A 16,125-nucleotide genomic window follows, 5' to 3' on the forward strand; every position below is an offset into this window, starting at 1 on the left:
TCCTGCAGCACATCAGCTTTTCGCTCGTATCTCTCACAATAACCATTTTCAATCACTGCTCCCTCAATGGATCAGATTGGTGTGGACGGCGTAACAGAATATATCTGAACCAATATTTCTGAATATTTCGATGGAAACGGAAAGGCAGTCAATGTAATAGCTGGATCTTCAGCCCTCGGACCTCGATACTGCCGCTTTTTTGCTCTAATATTATCGTCTCTAATTATTGAAAGAAAACAATTATTTCATGCAATTATTTAGAGTCGTTTTTCTCCCCGAAACCTAAAAGAATACGCGTTATGTTAACGACAATTAATTAATGTGTACATATTAAAGTTGACAAAAATAAGGCTTCGGGTGAGAAGTAAAACAATTTGTACATTATTTTACATCTTTTTTTCTTTCACTGAATAAAGCGCCGTAAGCTTGTCAGAACATTAAAACAATCTCCATTTGGTGATTCTTAATGTCCTAAGATTGATTGGATGGGGTAATATGGCTATTTTAACGTGTGGTTGCAGTGTAAATTTTGTTTATTTGGAATGATGCTCCTCATTTTGTCAATTGGTGGTTAGAAATATTTCCCTGTTTCGGGAAGGGGAGCAGCGGTATCGTTTTAGAATTTAGTTCTAGTCCCAACGTGGAGCCCTTCAAATGATCAGCATTCAACCATATCTGAAATTCCAAACCAGGAATTGTTCTTCACAAGGTAAAGCATCTGCATCGCCTGACCTCAACCGCTTTCCTACAGGCGTTTGGAAGGTGTACATTTTTTTGTAATGTGTAATGAATAATGAATATTTAACATAAAAGTTCTCGGAATCAAATTTAATAGTCGTAATATTCTTAGTTTGAAACTTGCGCTCTGGCAAGAAATGAGTCAGTAAATTGACCTTTCTTATTGTAATTGTAACGAGGAACTTGCTCTTTAAACGTCGACGTTTACAATCAAGCTATCTCCCTGTAAAGTTGCTGAGAATGTACAATCTAACAATTTCACGGTATCGCCTTTTGTGATAAACTGCGTTTGGTGACATTTAGCAAGCCCAGTTGCTTTTAAGGAACGGGAGAGCCGAGTCTCCCAGTTGAAGATCTCTGGTATTATGAGTGAAATGTGTTTATGGTCTCATGTACTACCCCACCTACATTGGTGTATTAATATCCGGCAGATTAAAGACTGAAACCCAATCCAATGCTAAATTTGGTTCATTCGTAAACTGCTGTCACACCCCATTCGTCCAATAACTCTCCGTTCTCGAGCTACCCTCCGGGATATCGGTTGCTTCGCACCGGTTCCAGTGCCTATAACGGATCAATGCAGAACCGAGATTACGAATCACGTTGATTCATGTTTGAAATTCGTCACATTCAGTCCTTAGATCTGTATGTGTTTCAGAGAGGGCTGCGTCTCGGCAATTCCTGGAATGTTAGAAGGGAGGGTTTGTGCTGGTGATGGAATAACACAGGCAGTCCGCTCAGGCAGGCCAGAGCGTCACCCTGAAATGAATCATGTGTAAAATAAATCTTTGCAATTAGTCCTGAGGTGGCAGAAACATTTCGGCGAGAAAGATAGAAACAAACGAAGGGGAAGGTGAGCCTCAGCAAAATCCCTGGAAACAATATCCACAGCGCCTGATTGCAAAGCAACAAGATGAAGGCTAACCATGTTATATCCTGACACTTCAAACCACACCGGCTTTAATATATCCCCGGTCATGTGGTTTACTCTGCATCCTCCTCACCAACAGAAATTAAATTTTCCAACTATCATGTCCAAATGCAGATATTCGGTTTTTGTTTACTCGTTATAAAGGAATTTAAATCATGATTTTTGAACCTTTTTTTTAAAACAGTTGCTGGGAACGGGTGTGTCTTGGTTAATTTTGTATTTGTCCAAGTGAACGGGGCGCTTCAGGGGCATGCGTTAAAATGAACACGTTCCTTGTCGGTCTTTGTGCTACAGTCCACGAGATGGTGTATATGAATTGAATTTAGAGCAAGGGTGAGAATAGTGTGGTTCGCTTGTACCACACCGCGGTGTGTTTTAATGCAGACGTGACCATTGGAGGCTGACTCAGTTATATTGTAGAGAACATTGGCGCAATTTGTCTATACGACAGTTGTCTGCTGTGGGTAATTGAGCAGTGGAAATAGTATCGCTCTGAAACGAGCTGGATTTATTACTTTCAGTGCTCTTGTCAGTATCTCCGGTCACAGCGTGAAACAGTAGATGGCGTATTTCTTAATTGCCAAAGATCATTTCTGCACTTTCGGTCACCAAATGTGTTTCTTGTTCCGACAGTACCAGCCTAACCACAGTAAAGCAAAATGTGCCATCAAAGTGGACCTATCCTCAGTAAACCGCAAACTTAAAAAGAAGGCAAGATTTTTTTGTTTAAAATAGAAATCGCCTTAAAGCAATTTATGAATGAATAAAAAATCCATATACATTAACAGGAAGGCCTCAAGTTTCAGACTCACAAAGGAATTTCAAGAAATATATTGTACAATGATTTGGGACTTTAGAAGTAAGTAGCCGATATGATTCAAGAAAAAGATTTGGAATCATGCAAGAGTTGAAGCCTAGTGAACACGCAAACTAAAACAGAGGCAGCAAACACCAGAAACTGGCAGCCAGCGTCTGTGGAGAGAGAAAAAGAAACAGTCTCGGTGTTTGAAATGTGGACGCTTCACCCGTGTTCTTCAGCCTCCTTTACAAGATGTGTCAGTGCTCATTCAACTTACTTCACACTCCCATTTTCCACCAGGCAATGTTAGGTCTTTTTTCGAAAAAACGCAAGTTCATATGAAGGATGCAACGGGTGTTCATCGGAATTCTGCTCAGATTGGTGATGAAGCCTTCCTTTAACAGCCTCCTTTAACAATGTATAATCGTCCACTTCACATATATATAATAAAAGCAAAATACTGTTCCGAAGAAGGGTCATACTGGACTCGAAAATTACTGTTTCTCTCTTCACAAACCTGCTGAGTCTAACACTTCCTGTTTTTATTTCACTTCACACGTGTTTTGCAGAAAAAGTCCTGTTAGTTTTCTCTCTATAAATGTTACATACTATCCACTTGTTAAAGTGGGAGAAGCGGGAAGGACTGTACAACACAACATTGCGAATAGCCGTGAAGGGTTTAAAAACGTCCTATTTAAAACTAGCTTCATAACAAAATAAGTTGTTTTAATTTATTTGGCGCTCTTCATTTCTAATGCCTCATAGATTTGAGAAAGTGCGCATTATAAAGTGGCATGAAAAAAGCATCACACACTCCTTTTGCATCTTTGCTGGTTTGATTCTCAATGCACGGCGATTCTTCCTTTCCCTTTTCCTAAAACGCTATTACTTCGAGCTTCCAATAATAGCATCGGCGCTACGACGGAGATGAAAAAAAACTCGAACGATTCAGCCGTGGTTGCACAAGCCAAACCCTGCAGATCGCACGGTGGGCTTCAAATGTTGCCGACTGGATAAGGTTTGCATGTGGTAAGTTATCCCGCATGACCCATTGACTTTAAACAGACGTTTCAGCAAGTAAACTGTAACATTTGCTGACAACACTAATGAATAACCTGGATGAAAAGCTGCCTTATGATGTCCAGGTTTGCGCGCCCTTCGTTTATTACCATTCATCAATTATCCCACTAATCAAAACATTTGTTATGTTTTGTCTCTTTCCGGCTCCTCCAGAATTTGAAACATGATTGCATTTGTTAATTAGTCGCTAATAGCGAGGTAATGTGCGCTTGATGGATAACCGTGTCATTGCCAATCACGCCGCCCATTCATATTCCCAGCGGCGTGAGGCGGGGTCCGTGCTCGTGTTGTCACGTGCGCAATCAGACGGGGCGGGGCGAGGACGCACGGTAATATAACCGCTAAATGATTGACATGGGGGATAGCCCATAAACGTGGGACATGGGCGGCATATGCGCTTTGAATGGTTAAGATCGGTGTTGTTGGCGGGTGTACCAATCGCACGCGTCCCCTGGGCCAAGAGCAGGAGCATTGTGTCGCTGTGTACTTTGGGATCTGCAGTCCCGAGCAGCCTGGGCCTTCACTGGACTAAGTGAAAGGACTACAACCCCCAAGGTGCCATGCGGGGGCCATCCCGCCTGGCTATTCCAAACCTGTCAATCAGCACGCGTCATGCAGCTTTGCTTATCAAGGTTTGGTGGGTGGGGGGCGGGTGGAATGGGGGGAGCCGAAGGGGGAGCAGCCAATGTGAAGAATAGATCAGGAAAGAAAAAAAATCCCTCAAGTGTTATCTTCCCTGCAGGGTAGAAATTTTACTGTACAATGTGAAAACTCCAGTTTCAAACAGCCGCTTTGCATAGGGCTTCGCACAAAGTTCTTTCGCAGATTCAGCAACGAAATGAAACGCAGAAAGATTGCCATCGCCGCTGGGTTTTGCTGTTCATTCTTCCTGGGCACTTTATTGAATTTGTTATTTATCCCTGGATTTGACCATCACCATCATCATCATCATCAGCAGCAGCGTTTTGAGGGACCAGGGCAGGATCACCTCAGCATCGTCCCATCCACATATTTCAACCGGGGGACCGACCAAGACCTGTTGAAGCAACTGAAAGAAAGGTACCAGGAGGTTGTCCGCTATCGGCAGCAGCCTGGCTCCACGGCGGCTGCAGGGAGGCTCGCTAGACCGCTAGAGAGGCGCCTGATGGACCTAGCACAGAACAGTTCCCCCGACCAACTGCAACCCCAGCATCAGCCGCAACCACAGAGCCACACCGGTTTCCAGAAGAACCGGCTACTGACTGCGCCCGGAGAAAGTACCTTCGCCTCGAGCAGTCCGATTCGGTTCCATTCGCTTCCCCTGGGCTGTAGGGATATTAATAACGCGAGCAGTGTCCATTATTTAGGCTCTGGCTACACAAAGGCGGTGTACAAAGCGGTTCTGAATGAAACGCTGGCAGTGGCCTTAAAGTCGGTGGACTTTGGAGGACATGACATGGAAAACTGTGTCAAGCAGTACGGGGCACTGGAAGATTGCTACAGACTAGCATCGTACAAACTTGTCAAAGAGATGACACTATTACAACGGCTGCAGCACTCAAACATTCTAAAGGTAAGTGGCAGGCACTGTCCATCAGTAACCTGTTGGAGCAATTTCTTACTGGGAGGACAGAAAAGATTGGGTTTATTTGGGGATTGATTTCTTTGCTCAGTGAGTCATTTTTGAAAAGCCATCCATCTGTCTGATCTATGTTGGTCCAATGCACGCGTGGAAAATATACAGAGCACTTCATGACAACGCTGTTAACCTGACATTCTCTTCAGTCATTCACGACTGATGTGAAAGCACAAACATTTCAGTTCATTAAAGATATTTATCTCATGACCGTGTGTCACTGGGTTGGCTTTTTCACGGTATTTGAGCTGATTCAATATTAAGACCGATCATTCGGCATCATTTCAGATCGTAATGTGATTGTGGAATTAGGTGGCAGGATTAACATGGATCCTCAGCAGGAATTCACTTCTTAAAGTCCTGCAAAGGCAATTTTGCGCTGAAATTTCATTTTTACATGTCAATTTAAGTTTTTTGAAATTAAATTGGGCTATAACGTGCTTGCATTTCTTTCTGCTGTCCAGATTGTGTTATTGTATTATAACCTGACCTTTAGGAAATAATCCCTTCTGGAGTTTTTAATTGTTGAGAGTGAGGGAATGGGGTTGGAAAGGAGAAGAAGGAAGAGGTGAGGGCGGCAGCCTCTTACGGATGAGCTACCCGGGGAGATGGGCTGAATGTTTTCCTTCCAGTTGCAGTCTGCTTGCCTCGTTTTGCTTTCAGGATTCCTGCCCAACACCGGAGATTCACTCCGCGTTGAAGCGCACTTTGGCTGATAATGTGGGCTGCATTGCCAGCGCTGTGTGCAGAGCCCTCCCTTTGAACCGGCTGAGTTTAAAGCGGCCGCAGTGTGGCTCAGACGTCGCTGCCTGGATTGGAGTCGGCTTTTGTTTTAATCACCGCTGGTTGAAACGGGGCATCAGCTGAGCTGCAGAGGTTATTTCTGTGCCAGTGGAAATCAGTGAATCATTTGCTGCGGCATTACCCCCAGCGGGCTGCAATGCAATTGACGCTGGCTGTCTCGGCAGTACTTTAAAATAAAAATCACGCTGCATTTAGGACATTGCTCTGGTTATAAAACCAAGCACTTCACTCAACACCACGTAGCCCATGACAGTTTTTAGAAGCACACAGACATTATGCAAATACATCCGTGCAATTTTTAATGAATTTGTCAGATTACCTGTTGTATATCCAATGCCTCTGACCAGCATAGAGGATCTCCCCTCCTCTCTCTCTGTCTCTCGGGGCTAAATTCACTTTCACAGATTTGTAAAACAAACTTGCGTCCATTCAGCCCTTTTAATTCAATCCGTCGTTGCCCGCATGCTTTCAATAAGCAGCACGGGGTTGTTCTGTACCATTTTCGTTCCCACGTTACTTGAATGGGGTGGCTTTCTCCAGAAGTTTGTACATAGCGGGAGGACCGTACACGCAATCAGATGATAAAAAGGACAGAATATTCGTACACATATACTCAAGAATTTTTTTTTGTGTGTGTATGTGGGGTTGGGGGTTGAGGCAAATGTATTTGTATTCCCACTAATAAGAAGTGTCAAGTGCTGTTGATCCAGTTTCTATAGTAACCGTCTTTCCGTTCTTTATTACGGAGAGGGATTTTACGGGATGCCCAGTTTAAAGTGTAATGTGCAAGAGAATGGGGAAGTTCTGTATTGTTCAGAGCAGATCTATCCCTTAAGCCTTGTACAATCCACCCAGTGCTGAAGCCGACTTCAAATAGAATGTGTCCCATCATCAGCAAGAAGGTTTAATCTCGAGAGGAAAGCGGTACTTTTCTGGGCAAAGCTGCTTTTACAATTGCAATTGCTCAGGGTAATAATCCATTATTTGTGTGTGTATATGGATAGATGTTGTAATTTAAAATATACCAGCAAAATGTCCTCTGGGGCTATGACAAATCCAATTTCCATCCCCGCTCTTCGCGGGAGTGACGAGATTATGTTTAAAATGAAAATCAGGCCGAATTCTAACTACCCAGTAAAATGTTGCACTCGCCCGACTCTCCAGTTCTGCCCGCCACTCCCAGATTAAGAACAGCACCAAATGTGACCATGTGAAGACTAGCCAACAGCCGCAGGGCTGTGAGGGTTGTCAGTCAGTTGAATTGAAAGTGGGCTTTCAAGGAAAAAAAAAGACCCTCAGTGAGCCAATATTTGTATTCTTTTTCGGGAGAAAATCACGTCCGATTATCAGATATTCCTAAAACTAGGTAGAAATAGATAGACTGCATTACTGGTGTAAGCCTGAGAATAGTGAAAAGGCGCGCCCCGCAACATTACTAAATCATATTCTGAAGCAAGGTCACTAGACCCGATACGTTTAACTCTGCTTTCTCCCCACAGATGCTGTCGGACCTGCTGAGTTTATCCGGCAAGTTCCATTTTGTTTTAGCACTTGGTGACAGCTCCTAGTTGCTCTTAAAAATTAATCAGTTTAAGTACCCTATGAACGACCCCTGTTTATTAAGCGATGACTGAATTGTACAGAAATTGCCGGGAAACCTCAACAGCAGGTGGCGAGAAAGCAGAGTTAACGTCTGGGTGACCCTTCTTCAGAACATAGTATCACAGTGCTGTTGCGACCCATCCACGACTCTTAGGCTTGTTGTGCTGTTTGTACACTAGTAACGCAGTCTATCTTTTATTCTGTCTGGATTGTAGTGGTAAAGTCACTGCACTAGTAATCCAGACCCTCAGATTAATGTTTTGGGAAAATGAGCTCGAATCCCACCAGTACAGTTGATGAAATTTGAACTCATTACAATAATGGAATAAAAGAACTTGTCTCATAGCGATTGTGTTGTCATAAAAAAAAATCCATCTGGTTCACTGATGCCCTTTGGGGAAGGAAATGTACTGTCCCGATTTCATTTGGCCTACATATGACTCTGGACCTGCAGCAGTGTGGTTGACTCTTAACTTCTTTCTGGGCGGTGAGAGATGAGTAAACAATGGTGGCCGAACCAGTGACACCCGTGAATGAATAAAATAAAAATGCAATTTATTTTAAAACAAAATCGAGCCGATTGCATTATGTTAAATTTCCCCCGGCGAAGAAGACCGACACAAAACTAAACCTACAGATCAGAAACCTCAGACATGATACCGTAAATTAGTTCCAATTTGTACTTTGCCTACACTTTTTTTCAAGTGTTTGTCTTTATCGAAGTACATTAGGCGGCTAGTGAAGATTGAACTGCATCTGGTTCGCTGCCCAGTGGTACGTTCATTTGCCTGATGGCCTCCCAGAAGACACTGGAGTGATCCTTTAAAACACTCAGCGCCGGAAATTTTGATATAGTGGATGGTGACGATAGTAAACGACTGTTATTGCAAATAAACCGCAAATTGTTATTTATTTGGGAGGGAGGGTGACGGTCCGTTCCTAAATCGTTGATTTGTTGTCACGTCCGTTCAGTAAACTAAGGAGATTTCCTTGGAAAGCTGCTATCAGGAATATACATGAACTGCTGCCGTTTGGTGAAGCTGCTTCATGTTCTCTCTCACTGTGATCCAGGTGGCCATTTGGGAAGAAAGCTGTCTGGAAATCAGAGTTACTGATGGGAGGGAAATATCAGTTTCCCGCGATGTGGGTTGAATTAAAAAAAAGGTTCGAGTTGAAATTGGACAGAGCGCGCTCGATGTGGCTCACTGATTTACGGCTAGACCTTTAACCAGTACAAATTACACTGGCTGTAGCACTTAAAAAGAGAATGTCCCCTGCCCTCGGAGCTTTTATCTCACGTAATCATTAACCTCCCGTCATTTCAACTTTTGCACCTTGTCTTGGCTTGTTTTTACCCTGTAAATTAACTCCTTCATTACAACATTTTTTTTAGAAAATGCACCAATCCTGGAACTCCAAAATTCTCAGTGTCTAGACTCCCACACACCGAAGAATGCGTAATTTCCCCGTTAGTGACCTATTCTGAGGCATTTGAAAGAATGTTCAGTGCAATAACCTATTATTACATCTTACTGTTAAGTAGGGCATTATTGAGTAATATTTTAAGAATGCAGAAATGTAAAAAGCATTTTATTACGTTTCTGCTTGCTCGATATATGTGCCTACACTTTTGGTTTTCAAGAAATCGAGTTTTTTGTGTCTAAGCCACCCCCTATCCAATTAAAGCAGATGTTAATCCGCTCCTGACATCCGACGCGTGTTCATTCCTGTGTTTATTGACCAGAATTTACCTCTCAGAGCTGGCAGTCTGGGATGGATGGATGAGCTGAATCGACAAACCAACTTCTGGTTGACGCCCAGCTCCCTGAGTTCACTGACGTTACTGATTGGAAAGTGGTATCTTAGTGAAAGGTGTTAATGACGCAATCAGATCCCATCCCGTGTTGTTTCTGCTGCATGCTGCGGTACAGATGAAGCAAGCCGGTCAGATACTGAATCAGCACGGTCAGTACAAATAGCTGACAGCAGAAACTACCTTCGGACTCATAGGATGAGGGGAGAGAGAGGACACATCCCGAACACCATACAAGTTTCCCTCTGTATTTGGAATCAATATTATTTTGATTAAGGCAGAAATCTCATTTTTAAGGGACTCTTTTTGGAAATGTATTGTGACTTTATAACATTAAAAAAATGGTAGAAGCAGAAATGCAAAAAAGAGAATGGGACTCGCTCTTTGCGATGACAGATGCTCTTTAACCCCGCTGTTTTGCATTTTGATCCTGCTATTGATTATTTTCCCCTTTACGGTTCACCAACTACTGAAGGTGATCACTATCCCCGCACAGTTTTGGGAGGAGGGATCGTGGCTGGTTTGTGGAGCTTAACCCTGGGCCCTCTTCCACCCTTTGTGGGAATGAGCAGGATGCTTCATGTTGAGGCCGTTCGGCCCTAAAGGCGTTGCTCTTTTTTAATCCATCGGCGGCGTGACGAGTGTCAAGCTTTGGTCATTTCCCCACGGTCACCGTCAGCCCCTTTCCAACATTTGGAAAAGTTATAATGCTTTCTGCAACGCTGAAGGACGGTATTCAACTCCCGAAGAATAACTGTCTGCGACCCTGAAATACAACGCCGTACAGTAACCCTCCCGCCCAGGCCATGTGACAGGAACATAACAGGTCGCTTGAAAATCCCCGCAGAGTGAAGGCGTTGTACACAGTTCCGCTCTGTTCTGCTGATCTAATGGTTAATCATTAACTTGTGATAACCCAGAGACCCAGACGAACTACATTTGCTGCCCGTGACATGTCTTACAAGCTTATGTGAGCTTAATTCTGGTTCTGTTTTGTTCCAGGCTCATTCATTCTGATCGGAAAGGGGAAAGGGCAGGGCGTGCCTATAATGGAACTATAGTGTGTGTATGTGTGTGTGAGTGACATGGAAAGGGGTGAGGCAATTCAACTCAGAGGGACGCACTCATTGGTCACCTTAGATAAGCTGAATCCAGTCAACCAATCAATAAATAACGATTTCCCTCTCAAATATTGAAAACAAAATTGATTAATCGCATGTGGTTAGATTTTGTGGGTTTGGTGAAGAGGATAAACTCACGGGGTCACATAAAGATAGTGAAGATGCTCGCTGGCTCAGAGAGTTTTTGTTCGATATGTTTTGTTTTCCGTACGAGTGAGAGAGGAAGCTAGGGGGGAAATCGAAATGAAAGCTGGAAACTCAACATGCTCCTGAATGGATAAAGCAGATATTGCTTAAACTTAAATTTATCTGGCAGCATGCAGCGATGCTAAGTGGTTGTGCATGTCAGCAATGCAAGCAATTCCAGCCCCTTCAATTACTGGGACCAATTACATTATACGGTGCGAGATCCTCTCCGGCCAGGCTATCTCATCCCATCATCACTAGCCCAAATTTAGACGGATGCTGTTAGATTCCGGTACACCCCAGAACAAACCTGGTGTCAACATTTATGTTGCTAAAGTAGTGTGTGCTTGCTCCAACAGCACAGAAAGACAAAAGGCGTTGGGCCCACCAGAATTATTTAGTAGAGCCGATGAACATGCAACTTGGTCCCCTGAATCATGCAATGAACTGGAATATTTTTTCCCTAGGATCTTTTCCAATTTAGATAAAATTACAAACAACACGAAAAAGGTAATTGTGCCTCCATTGCTGCCTTGAATTTTTTTTAGGGAAAATGCACAAAATGCTAGACGATGATAGGAGAAAGCATCAAAACAATATTTTACATTTTAGATGCAAAATGAGTGTAAAAGAAAATGACAATTAAGTCATACCTTTGTTTCTAAAGGACCTGGAGAATAGTGAACATCAGAGTGGAACTTACTCTGCACCTATAGAATCAATTCAGAGGGTGAGCATTTTGTTCAAAGTCAGGCTTGGGGTTAATAATCTCACCAATCATATAGGGGAATTGTGTGAGAGAGGAATTGCTCCAGAGTATGTAACAGTTAATGGAGGTATATATCACTGCTGTTGAGCAGAAGCATAGAGGATATCAGATTTCACCACAGCAGTTTAAGAATTTGAATTCAATTACAAATATCTAGAATTAGATTAAAATATCTGTTCTCAGTATCGGTAATCATGAAATAGTTCATTGTTAAAAACCCAACTGGTCCAACAATATTCTTTATGGAAAGATACTTGTTGCCTTCACTTGGTCCAGCCTGAATATGAGCCCAGTCCTACGCAAAACTAATTTCCCTTTGAAGTGACTTATGAAACTATTCTGTAGTATCTAACTGCTGTAAAGAATAGATTGTAGTAGTTCACGAGGCTCACCCTCAATATTTGAGGCCAAACACAATAGACAAGGAGAGTCAGCATTCCTTGTGGTGTCCACATCTTGAAAATGATATATTGAAGCCAGGGAATATGATTCATTGCTGTTAATATTCAAGGTGGTTGACATACTTGAGTCATGTTAAAGTGCAGTATCTGAGGAGGCTCAGGCTAATTAGGAATGATTGCAATTCAGATGTTTGCTGGTCCTTACAGATCTTCAAAGATGTCAACCATTTGCAGTGCACTAACAGTGTCAATGGAAGGCACTACTGTTCTTAGATCTCATGTGATGCTATGTACTACCTCCACAATGACAACCTGTTTTTCAATCTCTATATCTGTTTGCCCAATTTCTTGTCTCCTCTGTTAAAGGTTCAGACTCATGTTGTTTAGTTTAGGAAGTATTGTTGATTCCCCTGCAACATACCCACATGATGACTCTGCAAGTGTAAGCCTAGACACAGAGTGTCAGTAGGCTACTTGACAGCAGAAAGCATCATGATTAGGCTTGATCCCTTGACACATGCTCTTGCAAAATACTCTGACTAGAACTAGGAGAAGAAATCCTGGTTGGCTTTCTGCCTGTCCAACCAAGAGATGTAAGGGCTATTGGTGGGATCTCACTGGCTGAGATCACCTAACTTATGGAGTGAACTTACACTATTTCTGCTTTATATTATGCTGGATTGTTCACTTCTGAAGGGTAAATGAAAGATTACCAGGACAATCAATTCTCATTTCTCCCTTCATTGGTGCATCCTCACACAATGCCTTCTGTAAGTATTATTGACATGGGGAAAGAAGGAAAGGAAGCACACATCCTGTGACCAATCTCAGAAAATCTGTGGACTAGTCTTATCCAAATTAGCAATGGTTGTTCCAACGTTCTTCACCAGCAAGAAATTTTCATGGACCACAGCATTTTCATTCCTACTACCTCCATGAAGAACCTACCAGATAGGATCAATCCTTTTTCAGCAACCTAATCTGACATCTTGTCTTCATATTTTCTAGGCATGCTCCTTAGTTCCATCCCAATCTATTTTGACCATTTTACCTTGATCTACTTATATCTTGTTCCATTATATCTTTTAAAAGCTAGATTCCCTTCTCAGTCTAAAAGATTAAAGTTCATTCTTTTTGCTCTCCTCTGTACCTCCTATGGAGCAATATGTGTCATAAAATAAATAAAATGAACAGTAACAGCATAAAATTGTTACCACTAACTTTGTTATTTATAGGCTAAAGCATTTTTCAAGCTGCCTCGTCCATTATTAGCAAACCCCATTTTTATCCAGTGTATATTTTTCAGGATAAAATGTTCCTCTTCACGAACATTCAGGAAGATGACTCTACCGAGAGCAATTATACGGAAAGCTCACTCTTGCATTAAAACCTTGCTAGAGACTGGCACAAGACAGCTTCTGAATTGCCCAGAAATTCTCTGTCCAGTGATTCTGTTTATTATTCACTTCACACAACAAAACAGGGCCCATTTTTCTTGCATATTCATTCACGAGGCGATGGTGCATACTTGCTGTTAACTTACTGATGACAGCTTAATAAGGTCCTCTCTTTGTGTTCCATCCCAATGAGCTTGTCAAGCTTTGTGCGTCGGGCTAACCTTTCTCTTTTTTTCCCTCTGGGGAAGGGGCAGTTGTGTCACTATTATTTAGAAGAATTAACGACTTTTAAGAGACTGGGCTGTGACAGATTGCACTGAGGTTGTCACATATATAAAAACCTACAAGATTTGGGTTTTCATTATTTAAACCTTTGGTAAACAAGTTAGCCTAGAGCTATAAAAAAGACATTGCATTAAGGATATTTAGTAGTTAGCAAAATGCAATATGCAAATTTTGAAGTTTTGATTTAATAGGTCAAATATTCAAATCTATGGACTGTTTTCAGAAATGAACAGAAAGGTACAGATTTATCTTTTTTAAAAGTACTGTCTGAAAAATATAATTTTCATTGTTATCTTTGAAAATAACAAAAATACTGAACTGATTAAAGAAAATAAATCAGTTTTAAAATGATTAGATAAAAGCAGCAAGCAATTTCCAATCTGTAATCTCAGTAGTCAGACTGAAAATAATTTATATAGAAAGTGTCACTTTCTCTTTCAATAGTAATGGTTATACTACACAGCATAGTATCGAAGATCACAAGCATGTCTAAAGTTGGGGGTAAGTTAAACTGTTGTTGATAAATAAGTGATTTTGAAATGTTGGGTAAAGTAATTTCCTCAAATTGAATTTATTATTTAATAATTTGAGGCAATGTTATTAGATTGAAATCTTACTTTATGTATGCAGTTTAAGAATCCCTCATGTTCTCACTGTATCTTTTTAAACAGTTCACATTTATTTGGTTCTGACAAGTTTGTATATTGATGCTGATGCACTATTTTTGAAGCAAACTTGAAACATTTGATTAAAACGTATCTTTCCACAAGCCATCAAAGGTGTTGTGTAGAATTTACTGTAAATCTGAGCATTTAGAAACACTGAGATAAATTGTGTACAAATCTAGTATAATAGTCCCAGATTGCACTCCACTTTGTACAAGGATAAACTTTAGGAAATAGTAATGATAGGGGATTGGGTGGTGAACTTGCTGTGAGCGCAAAGCACAAATTACCCATAATTTATCACTAACCATCAGGCTGTCAATTTAGTATCTCAAGATCCTGCAAGAAAACTGGTGTTGCTAATTGAAATGTCACACTGATGAAGCAAGCAGTTCTGAGATTGGGGTTAAGGCACATGTTGGAGTTGAGAAAAGGAAGTTTTAATCAGTATATAACTTCTGTAATAATTGGCTTCATTCTTAAGTCTTGTAATGGGTGTAAACAGTAGGGGGAAGTACTGTCATCCCTCACTTTGACAAAATTAAAAGTGATCATCCCTCAAAATAATTTGTTTGAGATTGTTTATATTCCTAATTCTCCAATGGAGCAACTAAATTCATGAAACAATAAAGACCAAAATCACAATTACATGAGGTCAGGTTTAACTGTTGCCACCTATTTTATAATCTTTCTGATTTTCTTTTACACTGACAGCCACTGCCCCTTTTCTGCTAGTGGTAACAGTCAAGTTCAACCCTTATGTTTTGGAAGTGAAAAATCCTTTGACCTGATTATTTTTCTACCATTAAAGGTTTTACTGCAAAAGTAACAGGGCATGCCATTGGTGAAAATAATCTTCATCATAGGACTATACAGAGTCGCTGTATTTCCAAGAAATTCAGTCCTATTGCTTTGATTTAATGAAAATGTTTGGGTTCATTTAGATTTATTTTTACTGGAGTGAAAAATGCTCACATTTATCAACATTTCATAACAGAAACATGACAGACAGGTTTCTGTCTCCCCAACTCGTGGTTACAATGTGGAATTCACTCCCATAAAGCTTGGTTGAAGTAAATAGCATTGTTTTTAAGAGTTGAGGGAGAAAAGTGCAGAAATTAGATAAACTAAGGTGAGAACTGACTCATGGAGCATAAACAATGGTACGTGGACAAAATGGTCTGTTTCTGTGCTGTAAATTTGGTCAAATACAATATAAAAGATCCCAGATATCATGCTTATAATGTTTTGATAATCCATTAGTTACTTTGCAGCAATATTAGACGTAGACTGTTCTCCTGTATACATTCATTTTTTTCGATTAAACATGCTGCTTTTCTTATGTTTTCTTTCTTCCTTTGTATTTATTTGTTTTCTGCAGCTATATGGTTACTGTTACCAGGACAGCAATGACATCGCAGACACATTGACCACTATCACAGAGCTTGGGTCTCCATTGGAGATGATTCAGCTTCTGCAAACTTCATGGGAGGAGAGGTTCCGAGTAAGTAATGAGAGTCTCTGGAGCTTTGAGTGGGAAGCTGGTTGGGGGAGGAAGGAAAAAGTCCTGGGAAACATGGAAAGAAAATGCCTCAGCCACAAAAGAATTTAATTTCCAGAACAGTTTTCGTTCCCTGGGATTAATGGTTGCTTGGTAAATATGGTAGCCCTTTTAAATCTTCTAATTAGTCAGGAATGTGTTAGCCAAACCTAACTATTTTCATCTGGTTGAGCATAATGAGATAATTTCTCCTTCGTTTTGTTTAGGAACTGGGACTTAACATTCCAATTGCTTCAACATTTAAAAATAAAATAATGCTTTTCTGTATGTTTCCCATGTTTCTCATGAAACATCAGAATACATGTTCAAACAAAAGAATGTACAAATTAGGTGCAGGAATAGGCCACTTGGACCTTCG

General features: G+C 41.1%; 1 protein-coding gene across 1 annotated transcript in view; it reads left to right on the forward strand.

Annotated features, from left to right (window-relative positions):
• The first annotated feature begins 4,264 nt into the window (after positions 1 to 4,264).
• pkdcca (protein kinase domain containing, cytoplasmic a) overlaps positions 4,265 to 16,125 on the forward strand; it is a 60,510-nt gene continuing 48,649 nt past the window's right edge. The window contains exons 1-2 of the mRNA XM_020522235.2: positions 4,265 to 5,100; positions 15,588 to 15,710. Of these exons, the coding sequence (XP_020377824.2) occupies positions 4,387 to 5,100; positions 15,588 to 15,710 (837 nt within the window). The 5' untranslated portion in view covers positions 4,265 to 4,386. The remainder of the gene's footprint in view (positions 5,101 to 15,587; positions 15,711 to 16,125) is intronic.

Source organism: Rhincodon typus, chromosome 9 (genome assembly GCF_021869965.1).
Source record: "Rhincodon typus isolate 14 chromosome 9, sRhiTyp1.1, whole genome shotgun sequence".
Classification (NCBI taxonomy): Eukaryota; Metazoa; Chordata; class Chondrichthyes; order Orectolobiformes; family Rhincodontidae; genus Rhincodon; species Rhincodon typus.